General features: G+C 35.1%; 1 protein-coding gene across 2 annotated transcripts in view; it reads right to left on the minus strand.

Annotated features, from left to right (window-relative positions):
* The window catches only part of ITPR2 (inositol 1,4,5-trisphosphate receptor type 2), a 477,037-nt gene that overhangs the window by 83,289 nt on the left and 375,904 nt on the right, over positions 1 to 17,844 (minus strand). For both annotated transcript variants that reach the window (XM_045811874.2, XM_087855710.1), the window contains 3 exons: positions 12,958 to 13,133; positions 5,404 to 5,568; positions 2,026 to 2,221 (listed from right to left, as the gene is read on the minus strand). In XM_045811874.2, the coding sequence (XP_045667830.1) occupies positions 2,026 to 2,221; positions 5,404 to 5,568; positions 12,958 to 13,133 (537 nt within the window). The remainder of the gene's footprint in view (positions 1 to 2,025; positions 2,222 to 5,403; positions 5,569 to 12,957; positions 13,134 to 17,844) is intronic.

A 17,844-nucleotide genomic window follows, 5' to 3' on the forward strand; every position in this document is an offset into this window, starting at 1 on the left:
CTTTATGCTATTTACCAATTGGCATACTAGATGACATTACAACTTAAATTAAAAATACTATGAAAGTAAGGGTGCTTTCCCCAGGGCACAATATCACATTCATTCTCAGCTTATGCAACAAAAATTTTCAATCTATGAAGAATCAAAAAGTTTAACTTTGTTAGCTATTCTCGTATACAAGATCTGAATAGTATTTATGAACGCTTTCTCTTATTTGGCAGTTTTTTGTAAAAATACACATATTTTTAACAAAGATCTTGACATTTTAGGTCTAATGCCTATTTTGTAAGAAAAATGAGAGAAGATATATTTGTATTTCTAAGGAAAATGCATTCATAATGACACTAACTTCCTTTTAAAATAACACAAAAATACCCACTGCTAGATTCATTAAACAATAACTAATGTACACATTTGGATTCAGGAATCATGACGCTTCAGCTTCAAATGCACCCTGTATTGAATAACTCAATGTGATTATACCTCGTAAACAATGAATAATTAAAACTTGAAGATTTTTGGGAACAGATAGTTTATGATTCACAGACAGCTTTGTAAAAGTGGAGTTTTGGGGGCTATTTATGGATAGAAGCTTTTCCTCCAAATATTTACACCTGTAAAACTCTGGAAAAAGTAACATCTAAGGGAGAACAGGAAAGTCAGTAACAAAATATTTTACGTTCCTCTGAATCAAGACTAATACCTAGGTATGAAATTCAGTCTCAAGTTTAACAACCAAATCTATGTAGATGACATTTCTATTCTGTGCTTTGATCACTTAGACTTAATAATAGATCTAAATGCCATTTAATTATCCCATATCCTAAGAAAGATACTACCATATGTCATCAGTTTAATAATCAAGAAATGTTTGTTAAAAGCAAGAAAGAATATTGTTTATAAATCACCACTAAATATTACTCAGCCCTCAGAAAGAACGATTACCCAACATTCACAGCAACATGGACGGGACTGGAGGAGATTATGCTAAGTGAAATAAGTCAAGCAGAGAAAGACAATTATCATATGGTTTCACTCATTTATGGAACATAAGAACTAGGAAGATCGGTAAGAGAAGGAAGGGAAGAATGAAGGGGGGTAAACAGAAGAGGGAATGAACCATGACAGACTATGGACTCTGGGAAACAAACTGAGGGCTTCAGAGGGAAGGGGGGGTGGGGGATTTGGGATAGGCTGGTGATGGGTATTAAGGAGAGCATGTATTGCATGGTGCATTGGGTGTTATACGCAAATAATGAATCATGGAACACTACATCAAAAACTAAGGATGTACTGTATGGTGACTAACATAACATAATAAAAATTATTATAAAAAATACAGATGGTAATAGTAAAAAAATAAAAATTAAAAAAAACAAATCACCACTAATTAAATCCTACCTTTAAATGTAATGGTTGAGGGGAGAGTCATTTTGTGGTTTCCATTCTCTACAACTCATAGGCTACAAAATCATCCAGAGAAACAAACAGCAAAGTGCAGAAGTACGATTTGTAATCAGCAAAGCAGGAGAAGAGGAAAAAGTGTAACAAAGAAATTTAACCCAAAAGACAAAAGGTAGGAATGGCAGAAGAAGAAAACATTAGAAAGGATGATAAATAAAAATTCAAAGTAAGATGGAAAGAATAAGTCCTTACACCACAAGAATCACAGTGAGTGTAAATGGATGATGCCTAACCAGTCAGACAACAGAAATGAATATTGTACAGAAATTGTGACAACACGTACTGATGAATTGAGCTCCTTAATGACAGTATCCTGAGCATATTTTCTATACCCAATTTATTACTACCTGATGGTTTCCAAATCAAAACATTTATCATTTTCAATTCTTTAGGTATAATAAATATGACGTACTGTGAGCAAACATATATGGAATAATGGTTGTGAACAATGCTAGATGTTGTTCTTGGGGGAGACAGGAAAAAGGAGGAAGAAGAAAATCCCAAAGCCATTATCCTCCACTGACGCTATTGAGAGAGCTCATTTCGTGGTAGTAGCAATACCTGTAATAGGAGTTCTGTTTTTCAGCCTATCCACCTCCATTGTGAAGTCGTCCTTCAGAAAAAGGAACCCAATAATGGAAAACAGGTAGACAAGGATGAGAGCCAGGACTGCAGTTAGAATAATGGAACGGCCATTCCTTGTGACACTCTTTATGACATTAAGCAGAGTCTCTTCTCTGTACACCAAATCAAAAAGCTACAAAAATAAAAGAAAACAAGGGAAAAAATGCAGTGGTGCAAAAGCTGAATAAACATAAAAGGTAATTATGAATACAGATGCAAGCCATTTTCGTTTACCCGTGAAAAAAATAACAACCTAACTGATACCTTAAAAATGCACCCAAATACATGTGTCTTCTACAGTTGGAACACATTAATAAACTGTTTTTCAATAAAGATAACTCTAACATAGCATATAATGTGCATCTGTTGGTTTCATAACCAACATAATTTCAATTTTGTAAGATACAGAAATAGTATAACTTCAAATTTGAATTTAGAAAAATTATAATACTATACTTAACCAACTTAGCTACTTATTCCTTATTTTTAGCCTCACTGATACTCTGCAGTTGCTTCTGGAATACATAACATGGCTAAAGTAAAAATGCTGAATTACGTTTACCTAAGTGATGAATGATTAACAGAGTCATTAAACGTTATTGTTTAATCAAGGAATTAAGAGGTGAAATTACTAGACAATTTTATGAGCCTGTTACAATAAAAAAGACAGGAAATTTAAAAATATTTGAGGAATGGAAGCACCTTTCCTTACTAAAATAGGGTATAACGAGGGCAAAACCTATTACTTTTGTATGTAGTTTTGGAAACAGAAGTATAAGCAAATATATAAAACACTTTTTAAAAAATTTTCACTTCCTCTAATGGGTTATTATCCATTTTGTGTTTAGTAGTAGAAAGTCTCTGCACTAGTCAAGAACCTAGGTATGTGTTTGTTCTCTGGAGTATTTATTGCTATATTATTAAGTTGAAATTATATATTAGCAGTACATGTTATATGATCAAAAGCTGGTTAAAAGCGATAAGTGAACACTCACTTAAAAAGGCATAAATATCTGTTTGGAAATTAATAGTATTTTAAAAGTTGGAATAATTAAGATTTGTCTCCTGCTATCTGTGGGCAGTGATTAGAATTTCTGAACTGGTTCAAACAATGCATTACCCAGTGTCATGAGTCCCTGCAGAAACACCAGGGCTTGTCCTCTGTTTTTCTGAGTACTGAGTTACTTTCCAATTTAATTTTAGTTTTGCAAGTAATCACCATAAAAATATTACCTTGTTTGCTCACCCTAGGAAACTGATATTTTATCATGATCATATGCAAAAAAAATATGTTGAACTATTTTGCTATGTGCTTATCTTCTGGAGGGACCGACAACTTCTAGAAACAAAATCAATATTTCTCAGGACAGACAAAATAATTAGTGCAAATTCAACTTCCAAATTATTGACACTCTGACTTACTTAACTTACTTAGGCATTTAGATGATGTAAAGGAGATTTTCCTTTATTTTAACTCAACAGTGACTTAAAGAAAAGGTCTGCAAATGGGCACTTCACTTCTGAATGGTTTCTAAAAGTTTATAGCTTTCAGGAGCCCCATGGGATGCTTGCTAAAAATGCTTATTTCTGGACCCCATTCCATACCCCTGGAATAGCAATCTTGAGGCAAAAAAGGTGTAAGACACTGGACAGGTTAATGTTTCTGTTTATTTCTGAAAGGAAAATCTGGAGTATGGTTTTTATTATTTTGGATAAAGGATTGATATTTGTGGATATAACTAGAAATACATATTCATGTATTTTTTAAAATATAAAACATATTTTTAAAATATGCTTAAATGCCATTTTGGAATTACGTCCATTATAATTTCCTCCTAATACTCTAGAAATGTCAAAATGGACATTATCATTTTCACCAGCAGCCCAGTGAAAACAAATTAGCATCACTATTGTAAGATTAGACCAATAAAAGACAGGACAAAAATACAACTAGAAAATAAGGTTAAGTGACGTAAATTAAAAGTAACTTTATTATCAACAGCTCATGCAATGGTTCAAATACACCTTTATTTTGTCAATTGCTTTTCCTCGAGAAATAGAAAGATTTAATACATCATTTCACATGTTTTGAATATAGCTCTTTAATGAATCTTGATAGTACGAGTCTACCATACTATCCCTATGCATTTTACAGACAAGAAGGCTGAAGCATAAAAACATTACAGAATATTACATGTCACAGTCAGGTAAAAGTGCTGGGTTTAATGGCACTTCATTTATCACAGGCATGTTTTTAAAAATAGATTTTTTTTTTTTTGTGGTAAATTAGAGCAGAAAGGGAATTCATTTGGATTCCTGGAACAGAAAAAATACTAACTTTTTGATTGTTCAATCACCTAAAGTAACTACCTAGAAGATAATTTTCTGTCAAAGCATAAGGGACAAATCTACTCTTCCCAGGGCTCTTTCAAGCACTTGAGAAGTAAATGGAGAATCTGCCTTTTTTCAGTCTTCCTACCTGGGTTTGCTAGATAGATAACAGGAAAGCGGCGGGCGATGGATTTGTCCCTCACGAGCCAAGCAGACAGGGTCAGCATAATGTTTTTAGATCTTCAACTGAGGTTTCAGGAATTACTTTATTGGGTAGTGGTCTCCACTGCATGTCAACCATGTGCTGGAGATATAAATAAATTGCTCGTACGGCATCACGATGCTAACCTGGTAGTGCTTTAGGTTTCAAACATTATCATGAATTTATATTGCCTCCCCTCCTAGTTTATGGCTATAGAACCATCTATATGTAGGAAGTAAAACTGATAACCTGAGAAAAAAATCTACAGGAAATGTGAAAGTCTGCTTAATAAATTAGACATGTGTAGATAAGCTTAACAGTGACACATTAAATCTGAAATTAAGATTTGAAACAACTCATTGTCTTTTTGCGAGGTTGGCAGTTTACCCCTCATTTTACTTATATGCCATTCTAAAGTGCTAAGAAAATATATCCCCATTTTTTTTCCTCCTCACTCTGTTGGAAAATCTCTAAATGTAAGAGGAAGGAAGGATTTGGCTGAAACCAAAAAGCAGCTGCTATTTGAAGGCTGGGTCAAGAGGTCGGGTCTTGGTGACTTCTCAGGGAGGAAAGAAAAAGTTCCACCACCAATGTGGGTTCTTAGAGGAAAAGAGGAAAAATAATACTAATTTATGATTTTCCTAGGAAATTCTAAAAATAACATAATTCGTCCTAAATGTCAGGCACCGCTTAAAAAAAAAAAATCAAAGGAAGAAGCACAAGAAGCAACAGCATTGTGTTATTTTTTCCAGCAGTGATCGTCCACATGGAGAAGTACTCACCAGGAAGCTATAGAAGAATTCATGGACAAAAAGGCCCAGCATGCAAACCAGGACGTATGCCACGTGGTAGAGAAAGGCCATATCCAGGATGACCGCTCGGTAGCCTCGGGTGAAAGTGCCACGATTGCCCACAAAACTCACCAGAAATACTATTTTATTACAAAGCTACAGGGAGGAAAAGATTAGATTTTACTGTCTTATTTATCCCCGAAACTCACATAAATAGCAGTCATTGACAAAACCTATTATTCACAAAGTCTGTGGTTTTCTTTTACCATTTCTCATCTGGTAATTTTTCGGCATTGCTTACAAATCTGAGTGTAAACATAATACACCCCAAAGTTATATCGTTTGCAGTTCCAGGAAAAAAGAGGAGGATGATTAAGGGCCCCAGCTATGCAATCGAGGCAGACCTGAATTTAAACCCTGGCTCTCTCACTACTGTTGCACAAGGTCATGCAGCAGCTGGCCTTGATCGTTTCTCTGGAAAAATTGGAGCAAAGGGATTCCGACCTTATAGAACTCTTCAGAGGATCAAACAATTCATAATGCATATGAAGCACTTAGTACAATGACTCTTTAGATACTACTCATCATATTTTCCATATTAAAAGTAATAGATGTAAAGTTTTTATTATACTGGAAATGTAACAGAAAAATATCTTTTCAGAAAATATCTATCCTTGATTTTTTTTATCCTAGACTTTCTCTACAGAATATTATTGTAAACAAGTAAGCCAGTAAAAGTGATTTTTTGCAATTAAATACATAAAAATATAAATACACTTAAGTAATTGGGTTAAAATAAATACAATGCACGGTATTCATCTTTACATGTCCAAAGGTAACTTTGGGAAAACACACTGTCCTCTGCAACATCACTGATTTTTCATACATATGAAAAGAAAATGCCTTATGGAATGATTTTAAAAAATGGGCAGAAGTGAAATTTGAGAGGTTGGAAAAACCTTTTCCTTCAACTTTCTGAAGTTCAAATCAAAAAATAAATGAGAAATGGGTTAACACTGCATGTTGTGAGGATAGCCAAATCAAATCAAGAACATAAAAGTTCAAACTTCCTAAATAGTCCCCCATGCTAATTAACGATCCTCTCAGTAATCAGTGTTTTCCATTCTTTCATCATCTTGTGAACAATGTGAATAATGTCAGGCAGAAAGTTATACTTCACTAGTTTCAACATCACATATTTATGTTATGATTAAACACAGATACATTATAATGGATGTCTTTATAATTATTATCCAAGAGCAAGCTTAATATTATAAAAAGTCATCATTTAAAAAGCTCAGGAAATATATATAAGGTGTTCAGATAGGTGTGGTATTTGACAATAAGCAACCATGAAAATGGTGAAATGCAGAATGTTTAGGTGAAGTAATATTCAGTGTTTTACTTTTAAAATTGTTTTGAGTGACTATTTAAATTCAAATTATTTGCCTTTATTCACCCCCTATATATTTTTTTAAAGATTTTTTATTTATTTAACAGAGAGAGAGAGAGCCAGCGAGAGAGGGAACGCAAGCAGGGGGAGTGGGAGAGGGAGAAGCAGGCTTCCCGGCAAGCAGGGAGCCTGATGCAGGGCTCGATCCCAGGGTCCTGGGATCATGACCTGAGCCGAAGGCAGACACTTAATGACCGAGCCACCCAGGTGCCCCTATTCATGCACTATATTCATCAGTACAAAATAGAAATAAGAAGTTCTATTAAAAACTAAGTTAAAACTTGCAACTATGACTTTTTGGAAGGATGGATGATATGCTCAAGACAAACTGTTTATATGTTATTTCCTGATCTCTATTTCCCTAAACTGAATCATAAAAAAAATATTCAAGAAAACTATTTATACATCCTACACAATCAGGAAAAGTAATACACTGAGTTCAAGTTCTCAAAAAAAGCAATACATTTCAGTTTTCAAATAATGCAAAAGGAAGGACGCATTTCTCCCTAAAAGAGTCTCTGCCATTTTTGCATGAAAAATAACGGTTTGCCTTCTCTGTGTATAGGTTGATTTTTATTTTCTTTGAACCTTAATCTAGAGCTTGGTGTTGATGGATATCTCCCTGTTCTCTTGACTAAGTCTCAAACTAGAATGGAGCTGATATTGGCAGTGCCATCCATCTATTCCTGTAGAGATCAGAAACAAGGAAATTGTCCTTTTGTTTTGAAGTGTTCATACCAAGAAGAAATAAATGCAAGAATATAAGATTTGGGGAGGAAAGAAGTTGAACTCTGTGTTTTCCTGCAGCGTGACCTTGAAATGTATAAATTGTTTTTATAGAGCATTTCCATGAAAGCTGGGGATATTTATGGGTATGAAGAAGTTACAAAAACTTATTCTCCCTTTTTATGCCATGACTTACTTGATGTTGTCTATTCTCCCTTTTCATGCCATGACTTACTTGATGTTGTGGTTCATTTGTCAATGTCATTATGTAGGCAATCTTTGTTTCTATGGCAAGGGTCCAAGCAGGTAATGATAAATGGAGGACGTGGGAACTGGGCAAGGTGACTAAAAGACCAGGCCCTTCTGATTTGGTGTTGAAAAGCCTCTTGAATCAGCATACAAATACCAATATAAATGACCATAACTGTCCCACAATATTTTTATCTTTTTCCATCTATTCTTCAAAACTGCATTTCATGTATGTTTTGTTGAGGATGGGGTGAACTGTGTGATGGAAGGGGAAAAAGCGGGGAGTGGGGTAGGGAAACAGCATCAATGTAAGCTTTTTGTGCAGTTATTTATTTATTTGTTTGTTTATTAATTTATTTAATTTTTTTAATATTTCAAGTTTTTATTTAAATTTTAGCTAGCTAACATATAGTGCAATATTAGTTTCAAGAGTGGAATTTAGTGATTGATCACTTACATATAATACCGGTACTTATCACAAGTACCCTTCTTAATGTCCATCACCCATTTAGCCCATCCCCCTGCCCACCTCCCCACTAACGGTCTTCTAAAAATAAAAGCAAAATTAATGTTCATTTGCTAATTAATGTAGAGTGAATAAAATTCATTAATTTTAACTGGATAAATTAATTGTACAATACAGTACTGTTTTCATATATACTTCATAATTCATTGATATGTCTTTGCAGGACTTTTAACAGTGCAGTATAATGGAAGGACACTGGACTAGAAGTTGGGCCATCTGGGTTCCAGTCTTAGCTCTGCCACCAATTGCTTTGGTAAATCCTCCTTGTCTATATAGGATTTGGTATACTCGTTTCTAACGTGAAATGCCTGGAAATGAATAATCCTTAAGGTGACTCAAAGTTCTAGAATTCTATAGGATGTCCTTCAAATTTTACTATTTTATGGGATCACAGAAATTTATAGCTGCCTTTTTATTATCCTCTATTGTCTTATTTGGTTGTATGTCCCTGATCAGGAATTCTATCCGCATCTTACATTGTGCCTATGGGAAAACATGACCTATTTTCCAGGAACAAGCTGTAGTCAAGAAATAAATAAATAAATAAATAAATAAATAAATAAATAAATAAATAAATACTGTCTAGTATTTCTCAAAAAGGAAAATTGAATTTATTGAACTACATGTTAACTATATTACCATATTGCCATCAACACCAACCTTGCTAAAATCTATGTGATTTGATTCAAAAATCTGCATTTCAACAGTGTTACATCTTAGGCAGGATAAGGTTCTATGGTCAAAGCACAAGGCAAAATTTTCAGGTCAACGTCACCCTGGAAATCTTTTAAACTGCCAAAAAAACCAGTATAATAAGCAAGGGTGGTGTAAACTATACTGTTGTTTAATAAATTCAGCATTTCTAGTTTTCCCCCAGCACCAAAGCAGTTTCCTGCTACTACAACTGGGTATCAGAATTAGTTAGGAGCATTCAGTGACCATATTATATGAAAAATAGGGTGTGTGTGTGAGAGAGAGAGAGAGAGAGAGAGAGAGAAAGAAAATGAATGTTTTGTCTCAGAATATATAATTGAATTTATGTATGTCAAGTGAACATATGGTGGGGCTCAACCTTATAGATTAGAAGTAACATGAGCCCTCCCAGGAAACTATCTGCAGGTAAGTAACTAAGGGCATGACACTATTAAATGTGAACAGTGTGGCTTATTGCTAATAGACGGCGATCTGCTAAACTCCACTTGCTTCTCCTCTCTGCAAAATGGCGAGACCAAGTTTCAGCATAAGGAAACATTTCCACATTACAAATTTACAAATGCCATGAAATAAGTTACACATTTCCAGGCACTACTACACAAGAAAAAAACATTGTGCATAAGAAGTATTTAGAAGATATTAGAATATCTTCCACAGGTATTTACTGCAATATTTATTAAGAAAAATATCTAAAAATCTAAACAATAAAAATTAATGGAATGGTTAAACAGATTATATAATGTCCACAACTGGGAATACTATCATTATGAGTGGTATAGAAATATTAGGTGATCTAAAATTTATAAAATGGGTGTTTATATTTGCCAAAATAATATGTTAATTTCCATTGCAATGCAGACAGTGAGAAGAAGACTGTACTTGGTTATAAGATACGCTTTATAACAGAGAAAAGCATCTGAATTTTTTGAAACATCTTAAATACTGAGATAATCCTTATGACAAGATGGAGAAATTAGTTGTGATCTAAGCAAAACTTTGATTATTAGAAATGAGTAAAAATGAGGCATCATAATAAACAGATACTGATAATACTAAATGCTCAGAATACATATTGAGGTTTTTCCTTCCACTTGATTCCTCTTCCAGAAAAGCGACTTTCTACATTTGTCTGACATTATGAAAGACACTGAGTCCAGAAACAAATAACTCTCTGTGAACCAAAATACAAATACTTTTATGATTGTGATACCAATGTTCCACAATTAAATAGTACTGCACATATTAGGAGCTTGACAAGTGGTAGCCTTTGTTGCTATTATATCATCACCGTTCTCACTCTGCTCTAAACCTTCGCACTACTCTTCTCAACAACTGGTGAGTGCAGACTGGGCTTTAACATCCTCATTTCACAGATGAGAAAAATCAAACTCAAGAGGCTCGATTTGCCTATGGTCTAGAATTCTGCTTCTCACTAAGGCTTAACTGTCAGGTAGATATTTTCTTTTGTTTTGCCTGTTTCTGATACCTGTAATTTTAGCACCTATGGTTTTACCTGTCATACAATGCAAACTTTTAAGTGTAAATTAATAAATATATTAAATCCTAAGTTACAAAAATGACTGGTTTATGTTTTCATTTAATTTTTTTCCTGCCCCCTGGGAAATAGTAAGCCACAGACAGTTTTGTAATAAGCTTGTTATGACAGAAGTTAAGGTAGATAATTATTTGCTAAGATGTTTTACTAGTCTGTACAATATCAAAACTATAGACAAAAATTAGCAACACCTATATTATCAAAATCACAATTATTCTATCCAATGTGTTTATTTCAAATTAAAGTTGATTATTTGTGAAAATGCCCTGAACTGGCAAATTGTAACATATCATTTTGGGGGGGCTGTACAAATGGATTTTTTATGCTGTGAGAGATATGAGAGTACCCACCAATTCATACAGTTAGTAAGAAAGATATATTTCCACGTATATTTCTTCTCAAGTATATGTCATTTCCTACGGTGGAACTATTCTCACCAAACTAGGCAGAGATTATTTTTTATCCTGAGAAATAACTCCAAATGTTTTTGGTTTCCCCAGTAGACATTAAAATATATTTTTTTTATCTCTTTATGTATCTTGAAGCTTCTGTATGGCAAGAACCCCAACCTCTACTTCTTGGTATTTTCAATGTCTACCAGATAACAGAGGCCAAATAAACGCTTGTTATTTCTGGCCCCACTCTATCTAGCTATTATTTCAACTTATCAAACTTGGGTTTTCTCTCTTGAATTAAAGTCTTATTGAGGACCAGCTGCCAGTTTATGAATATTATTTGTTTCCTCAAATAATCTAACTCAAAATTCAAAGATTTTTTAATAATAAGCTGGACTTACCTAACTCAAGTGTTCTAATAGGGTTAGAAAAAATTTAGATAAATACACGAAGATTTCTCAATTAGCTTGGTTTCCAAAACATTCAAAGTACAAGTTCAGTTCATGTAAAGCATTTATGAATGTTTAAGTGCTAGGGATTAAGTGGGAGAAAAATGGAGTTGGGAGTGAGGGAGTGAAGAGGGCAGGATTATATCTATGAACATGACAACTTCTGCCCTCAAGAAACTTAAGAATCCCATATTTGGTACTTGACAGAATTCTTTACTGATAGATCTCTTTGCATGTATGGTACACTTCCCTTTATTAACAGCGACTGAAGAATATCTGGTAATTTGGTTGCTTGAATATTCTAGTTAACTAGGAGCTGTCATTTATATCATATCAAATTTTCAAATAAGTATAATATAATTGTGGTCAGAAACACAGACTTGGTCATTCTAGCTCTGCTTTATAATTCTCAAAAGTTAGGCTGGCTACTTCATTTACTCATTTTCAATAAACACTTGCCATGTATTTCATGTACAAGGCACTGTAAATGTGTAAGAATACAAAGATAATTTTTCACTCATTCATTCACTCACTCATTAGCTAATTTACTTAAGAAACATTTGTTGGATACCAAAGACATTCCAAGACATTGAATGATCAATCATTATCCTTTAGAACTGTATAATGCAGTAGGGAAGGTAGGGCATATCTGCAGATACCAGAATATAGGACACTATGCTAGAAATCTCATACAAGATATAGACAGTGCTTTAGGGATTCAGCAGACATATTAGCAATATTTATTTGCTCGCCGGGACATTTTTTCTTTCATTAACCTGATGATTTACCCTTCTTTTAATATCCCTTTATGAATATGCCATGTAGAAAGCTGTCTAGCCCCTTTAAAATTTTCTCTCTTGGGTACAATTATTGCTATTTGGAGTAGTGTTCTGGCTTACTCATTCTCAACTTACCTAACTGAGGTTTTGAAATATGCTCCCTTGTTCTAATATTTTAAAAATTTAGTGAAAAAAATATTAATCTCATCTATGCCTTTCACAAGTTTATGGGTTCTGCTCACATAAAAAGAGCCAAATTTCATATTTTCTCATATAGCAATCCTTTTCCCTTGGTCATTTTATAAAAGATAATCACTTCTAAAATTCTACCGACTATAATTTAATCTTTCTTGGGTGATTTAGAAGTCACTTTAGGATGTTAACAGTGGCTTAGAGTCATTTTTGTCAAAATCTCTGGGTATGGGATACAGAGGGCATTAAAACTGGATTGGATTAAATTGACTGCAGAACTAGGTCATGCCTCAAATGCCACCTTCTTAAATATATCAAATTTTTACTTGTCATTTTTTTTCTCTCTCTCAAAATTACAAGTGTACAAATTAAACTCTCACTAATTTGAATTCACAATAAACAAGAATTTACTATGTATATGTGAATTAACATATATAGCTACACTTTTAGATTCAGTACACTTTTTCAATTAATTTACAAAAGGACAAAGCTAAATAAAATACTTACATTAGCTGCACCAAGAAGTATCAACGTAGGCCCAAGACCTATTGTATATATTGATCTGAGCATTATTGACACAAGAAATGGCCGAATTCCCACAGGCTTGGAGAAGAAAAACAGCATAGATGTGCAGACTGCAACTGCTATCCAAAGAAGAACTGAGAACAACGGAGAAAGTGTACCTGTAAAATGTGGAAGAAGTTTATTTTTACTAAGAACAAAAGTAGAAAATGTTAAAATCTTTGCCACTGTTACTTTATATAACATATAGCAAGTCAAGCCATAAGACACTGAATTTCATAACAACCCACTCTACACACTGTCTATTTAGAGGAAATGCCTCTGAACACATTACTCATTATTACATGTCCAGAAAGTTTGTGATTATTTTCAGTATGTTTAAATACTCACGAGCTAAGGTAGCTTCCATTAACTCTGAGCATTGTTCACCTTTCTCTCCTATGAGAGCTATATGTTAAGTATTTCTGCTAGATGTATCTTACTTGGGAACTTTAATTCAAAATTTATGGTTAATGAGTGTTAAATGTACAGTTAAATCATATGAAACCAAGGATTTTGTTGCTGAACTCATACCTTGTCTTGGTCTATTGTTGTAAAGTTTCTATACTGAAGATTCCTCTAAAGAATTCAGAATGTAAAATATCCAGTCTTTCATAAAATAGACACAAGCTTTACCTATTATAATAGACATGTGTATAAATGTATGTGATGTATGTATATGTATGAGTGTATGTACTGGAAAGCCAACTCAAGCTCTAAAAAAATGTTGAGCTTTTAAATCATCAGAAAATAAAACAAACCATCAGAAAACAAAAGTTCCAAATACTTAAAAAATAAACCCCACTGCATCAAAATTTCTTTAGGAATTACCCAAAAGCAGTTTAAAAATAGATCTCCTTTAAAAACAAACAGTATAATTCGTTGATGTTTTCACGGACTATGTGGATTCAAGGGATCCCCCACTGAAGGTCATGGGGTGCTGTATCTGCCGGAGGAAAGTAAGGGGCCGCGTTCTTGGGCTGATTAGATCAGCCAGAGGACCGCAAACACATGCCTATTGGCTAATGAAGTCATAGGGGAAACAACAAAATGGAGATTTTTCCACTAGTTATTTCTTTTGGTCAGTTTTTATTATTTATAAAATTCACTTTCTGCATGCAAAATACCACAAGTAGAGTTTCGGTATTATCACTGAAACCCTGGGATTATCTGAATGCCTTCACTGAATTCGGTGTAAGCCTTTAGTTCATAGTGAGCGTTAACAGACCAAAAGTAGGTAGGAAGAGTCTGTCAGACATTAAAACACAAAACAAAACAAGTCAGGTAGCAAGCAGCATTAGCTTAGACGTGTTTATTTTTACAATGTTTGTCCTTATCACGTTGTCTCAAGCAAAGAGTGATAAAAGATGGCTGGGAAGAGAGATCTGATCTAACCTCTTCACCAAATTTATTTATTTATTTATTTATTTATTTATTTATTTATTTATTTATTTATTCATTCATTCATTTATTCATTTGCAAGAGAGAGTGTGAGAGCCTGTGGTGGTGGGGAGGGGGAACGGCAGAGGAAGAAGGACAAGCAGACTCCCCGCTGAGTGGGGAACTGATGTGGGGGCTTGATTCCAGGACCCTGGGATCATGACCTGTGCTGAAGTCAGATGCTTAACCAACTAAGCCTCCCAGGCAGCCCACCCCCTCACCAAATTTATGATCTGATAAGATGACTTTGGGGATGGGAAAAGAAGAGGGGTATATATATCTCTGGAAATTACCTTAATTCCCATCCTCTGGCAATGCTAACAAAATGGATATCCAACTCAGGTTTATTATAATGTTGGTTTATAAGCACTTTGTGTCTACCAAAACACAGCCTGACCACCAACTAGCCTGACTTCACAGATCTCAAAGAGCCATGGAAAGAATAAGACCTTCCACTTTCTCTCAGCTCATTTTGAGTAAGTAACTAAGTCTCCAGCTATAAATTCATCAAGTTGTGGATCTTCACTCTTAAGTTTACTAAAACTTCCAACATCTACGCAAACTTAACGACTTTTAGCGAGTCATTGGACTCTTCAGTATAATTCATAAGCAATGTCTTGGCGTGACATTCTTATTTTAAAAGTCCTAGTATTGACACTGATAGTTACACCGCTCATTGTTATTAATGCCTGATAAACTAACCACATCTTGACTATTCTTTCCTAGCCAGTATCTGGCTTGCCAAGATTTCCCCTTGATTAAACAAGAAATTATAACCACGCACTTAAAACTGGGCATTTGATCCCTTTGTAGAAAGAACTCAAAGACCATCTAATGTTGTACCTTGCACATGGTTTAATACTAAATATGTATTTGTGAAATCAATGAAACTAAGAGTCATTTAAAATGACTATTGACAATATTGCCAATTGTCAGCTGTCGATAATTTGTTATCATATTCTGTAAGAATGGTTACATTGTTTTTTTGCTGAAGATTAAATGCAAAAAATAATAAACTGAAACTCTGACAAACTCTAGAGAAGACATTACAGATTGTTAAAGCCAGTTTTTACCCACTAAGGGTGGGAGGGGGACTCCTCTTAATACTTGATATTTGTATCAATTTTCTATAATAAGCATTGTTACTTTAATAATGGAAAAATTTTTTAGAATTCACTCTATATATTTTCAGCTCTTAGAAAGTATGGTTTGTCCTTTATAGAAGAAAATTCAAACAGCAAATTTGGAGACCTCAATTCAAGTCACCACGTAATGGAACTTTCCTATCCACCTCACATGACTCCTGTATAGTTCACTGTACAGGACATGCTGCTTCTCACCTCCAGTCCCTCTCCATTTCTCTGCCTCCCATGTAACCCCATAAGACTTCCCTGTTTCCCCCACCTCAATCCAGCTAAAGTAGACATCCATCCATAAATCCATGGGTGGTCTTTACTATTGTGCCTTATTCGTCTCTTCGTCCCTTAACTAGATCATGAGCTCCTTGAAGACAAGGACAGCTTTACCAACTTCTGTGTCTCTAGGGTCTGGTACCTATAGTGCCTGGCACATAGTCATACTTCATCAATGGTTGTTATTAAGTTGAATGAATTAAAATCACTATGAAGAACTTAACTTTCTTTAACACAAAGCATTTGAGTGAAAAAAAGAATTGCACTCTAAATTTGAACCTGATTAAAAAAGAAAAGTCATATGCTATCTGGATATAAGAAATTCACATGACAGCAGTTTTCTCCACTAACTAGTCTGCCTTTGCCAAACTGGGCAGGGACAGTTGGCATGGCCAATGTTCAACTTCTGAACAGACATCTAGGATGTTCTCTAGCATCAACAGCTGCTGCCTCAGCCCAAACCAGCAACACCTCATTCCTCCACTCTGGGTACAAGTTTCCTTTTTAGAGAAGCATATGTTAAATAAATAAACCAGTCAACCAAACCAAAACCTATAGCCATACAAATAAGCCCTGCATTCCCGAATAAATGCAAATTGAGCTCACCCCTTTGGGAAACCTGGCCTCAGTGGCCTGTGATTCCTGGTGGAAATGACCACGCAGAATCAATCCATATCATTGGGAAAGATCAAGGGAAAAAATGGCTTCCCCTCCACAAATAATAAAGAGGAAATGAAGAGAGAAGAAGCCAAAAATATTTAGAATGGCCTAAAAAGTGATATGTTTAAACTTCTTTTCGTTACTATATCTAACTTTGAATTCCCTAAAGCCCAGTTACCATGTTGAATTGTGTGGGATAAAGGAGAGGCCAACTGGAACTGCCCTCAAGAGTTCACAGCCTCAGGCTGAGAGGTCCTCCATTTCCCAAGGGTCAGCAGTTCCTTCCGGGTGCACCGGGACTTTCAGTTGCCCAAAGGGTCCTTCCTTGGCACCTCCCTACCGTCCAGGCTCTGGTGGATAGGAGCTAGTCCAGCCGCCTTTCCACTCTAAGCAGAAGCTACACGTTCCTGTCAGGTTCCCTCTACATGACAGTGTAACCAGGAAAGGCAGTGAGGGGATTCTTACTGCACTGAATTAGCCAGGGAAGGGGAAATTTGGTGAAAAGGAAGGAACACTAGGAAATGTTTGAGAATCTGCCTCTGCTCCCAGAACATGCCTAAGCTTGACTCAGATCAGAGTTTCAGTCTCCTGCTTGTCACTGTAGCTTACCCTGCAATCTCTTGAGAATGCCCAAAGCCTTGTTTCCGATCACCTTAGACGGCAAACCAGTCTAGGGAAGTCTATGGGAAAGTCACATTTAATTAAAGGAAAAAAATATTTCTTTGTTTCAGTGTTTGAAGATGTTTGTTGTTATTATTTTCACTTGTTCCTTTTTTTGTTTTTAAAGACTTTATTTGAGAGAGAGACAGAGAGAGTGAGAGAGAGCACGAGTGGGATGAGGAGCAGAGGGAGAAGCAGACTCCCTGCTGAGCAGGGAGCCCGATACGGGGCTCAATCCCATGACTCCAGGATCATGACCTGAGCTGAAGGCAGATGCTCAACCGACTGAGCCACCCAAGTGCCCCGTATTTTCCCTTGTTCCTGAATCCTATTCTGATCCTCAACCACATTTATAGCAATATAATTAGCATCAACCTAAGGTGTTACAAATCAAAAAATTGCTGTAGTCTTTATAGTTGAATAAATAAAAACAACTGCTTAGTGTTTCCCCCCCACAGAAAGAAAGAAAGAAAGAAAGAAAGAAAGAAAGAAAGAAAGAAAGAAAGAAAAAGAAAGGAAGGAAGGAAGGAAGGAAGGAAGGAAGGAAGGAAGGAAGGAAGAAAGAAAGAAAGAAAGAAAGAAAGAAAGAAAGAAAGAAAGAAAGAAAGAAAGAAAGAAAGAAAGAAGGAAAGAAAGAAAAAGCGAACTGAGCTCTTCAAAG

This window comes from Ursus americanus, chromosome 25, assembly GCF_024610735.1.
Source record: "Ursus americanus isolate L20-20 chromosome 25, mUrsAme1.1.p, whole genome shotgun sequence".
NCBI lineage: Eukaryota > Metazoa > Chordata > Mammalia > Carnivora > Ursidae > Ursus > Ursus americanus.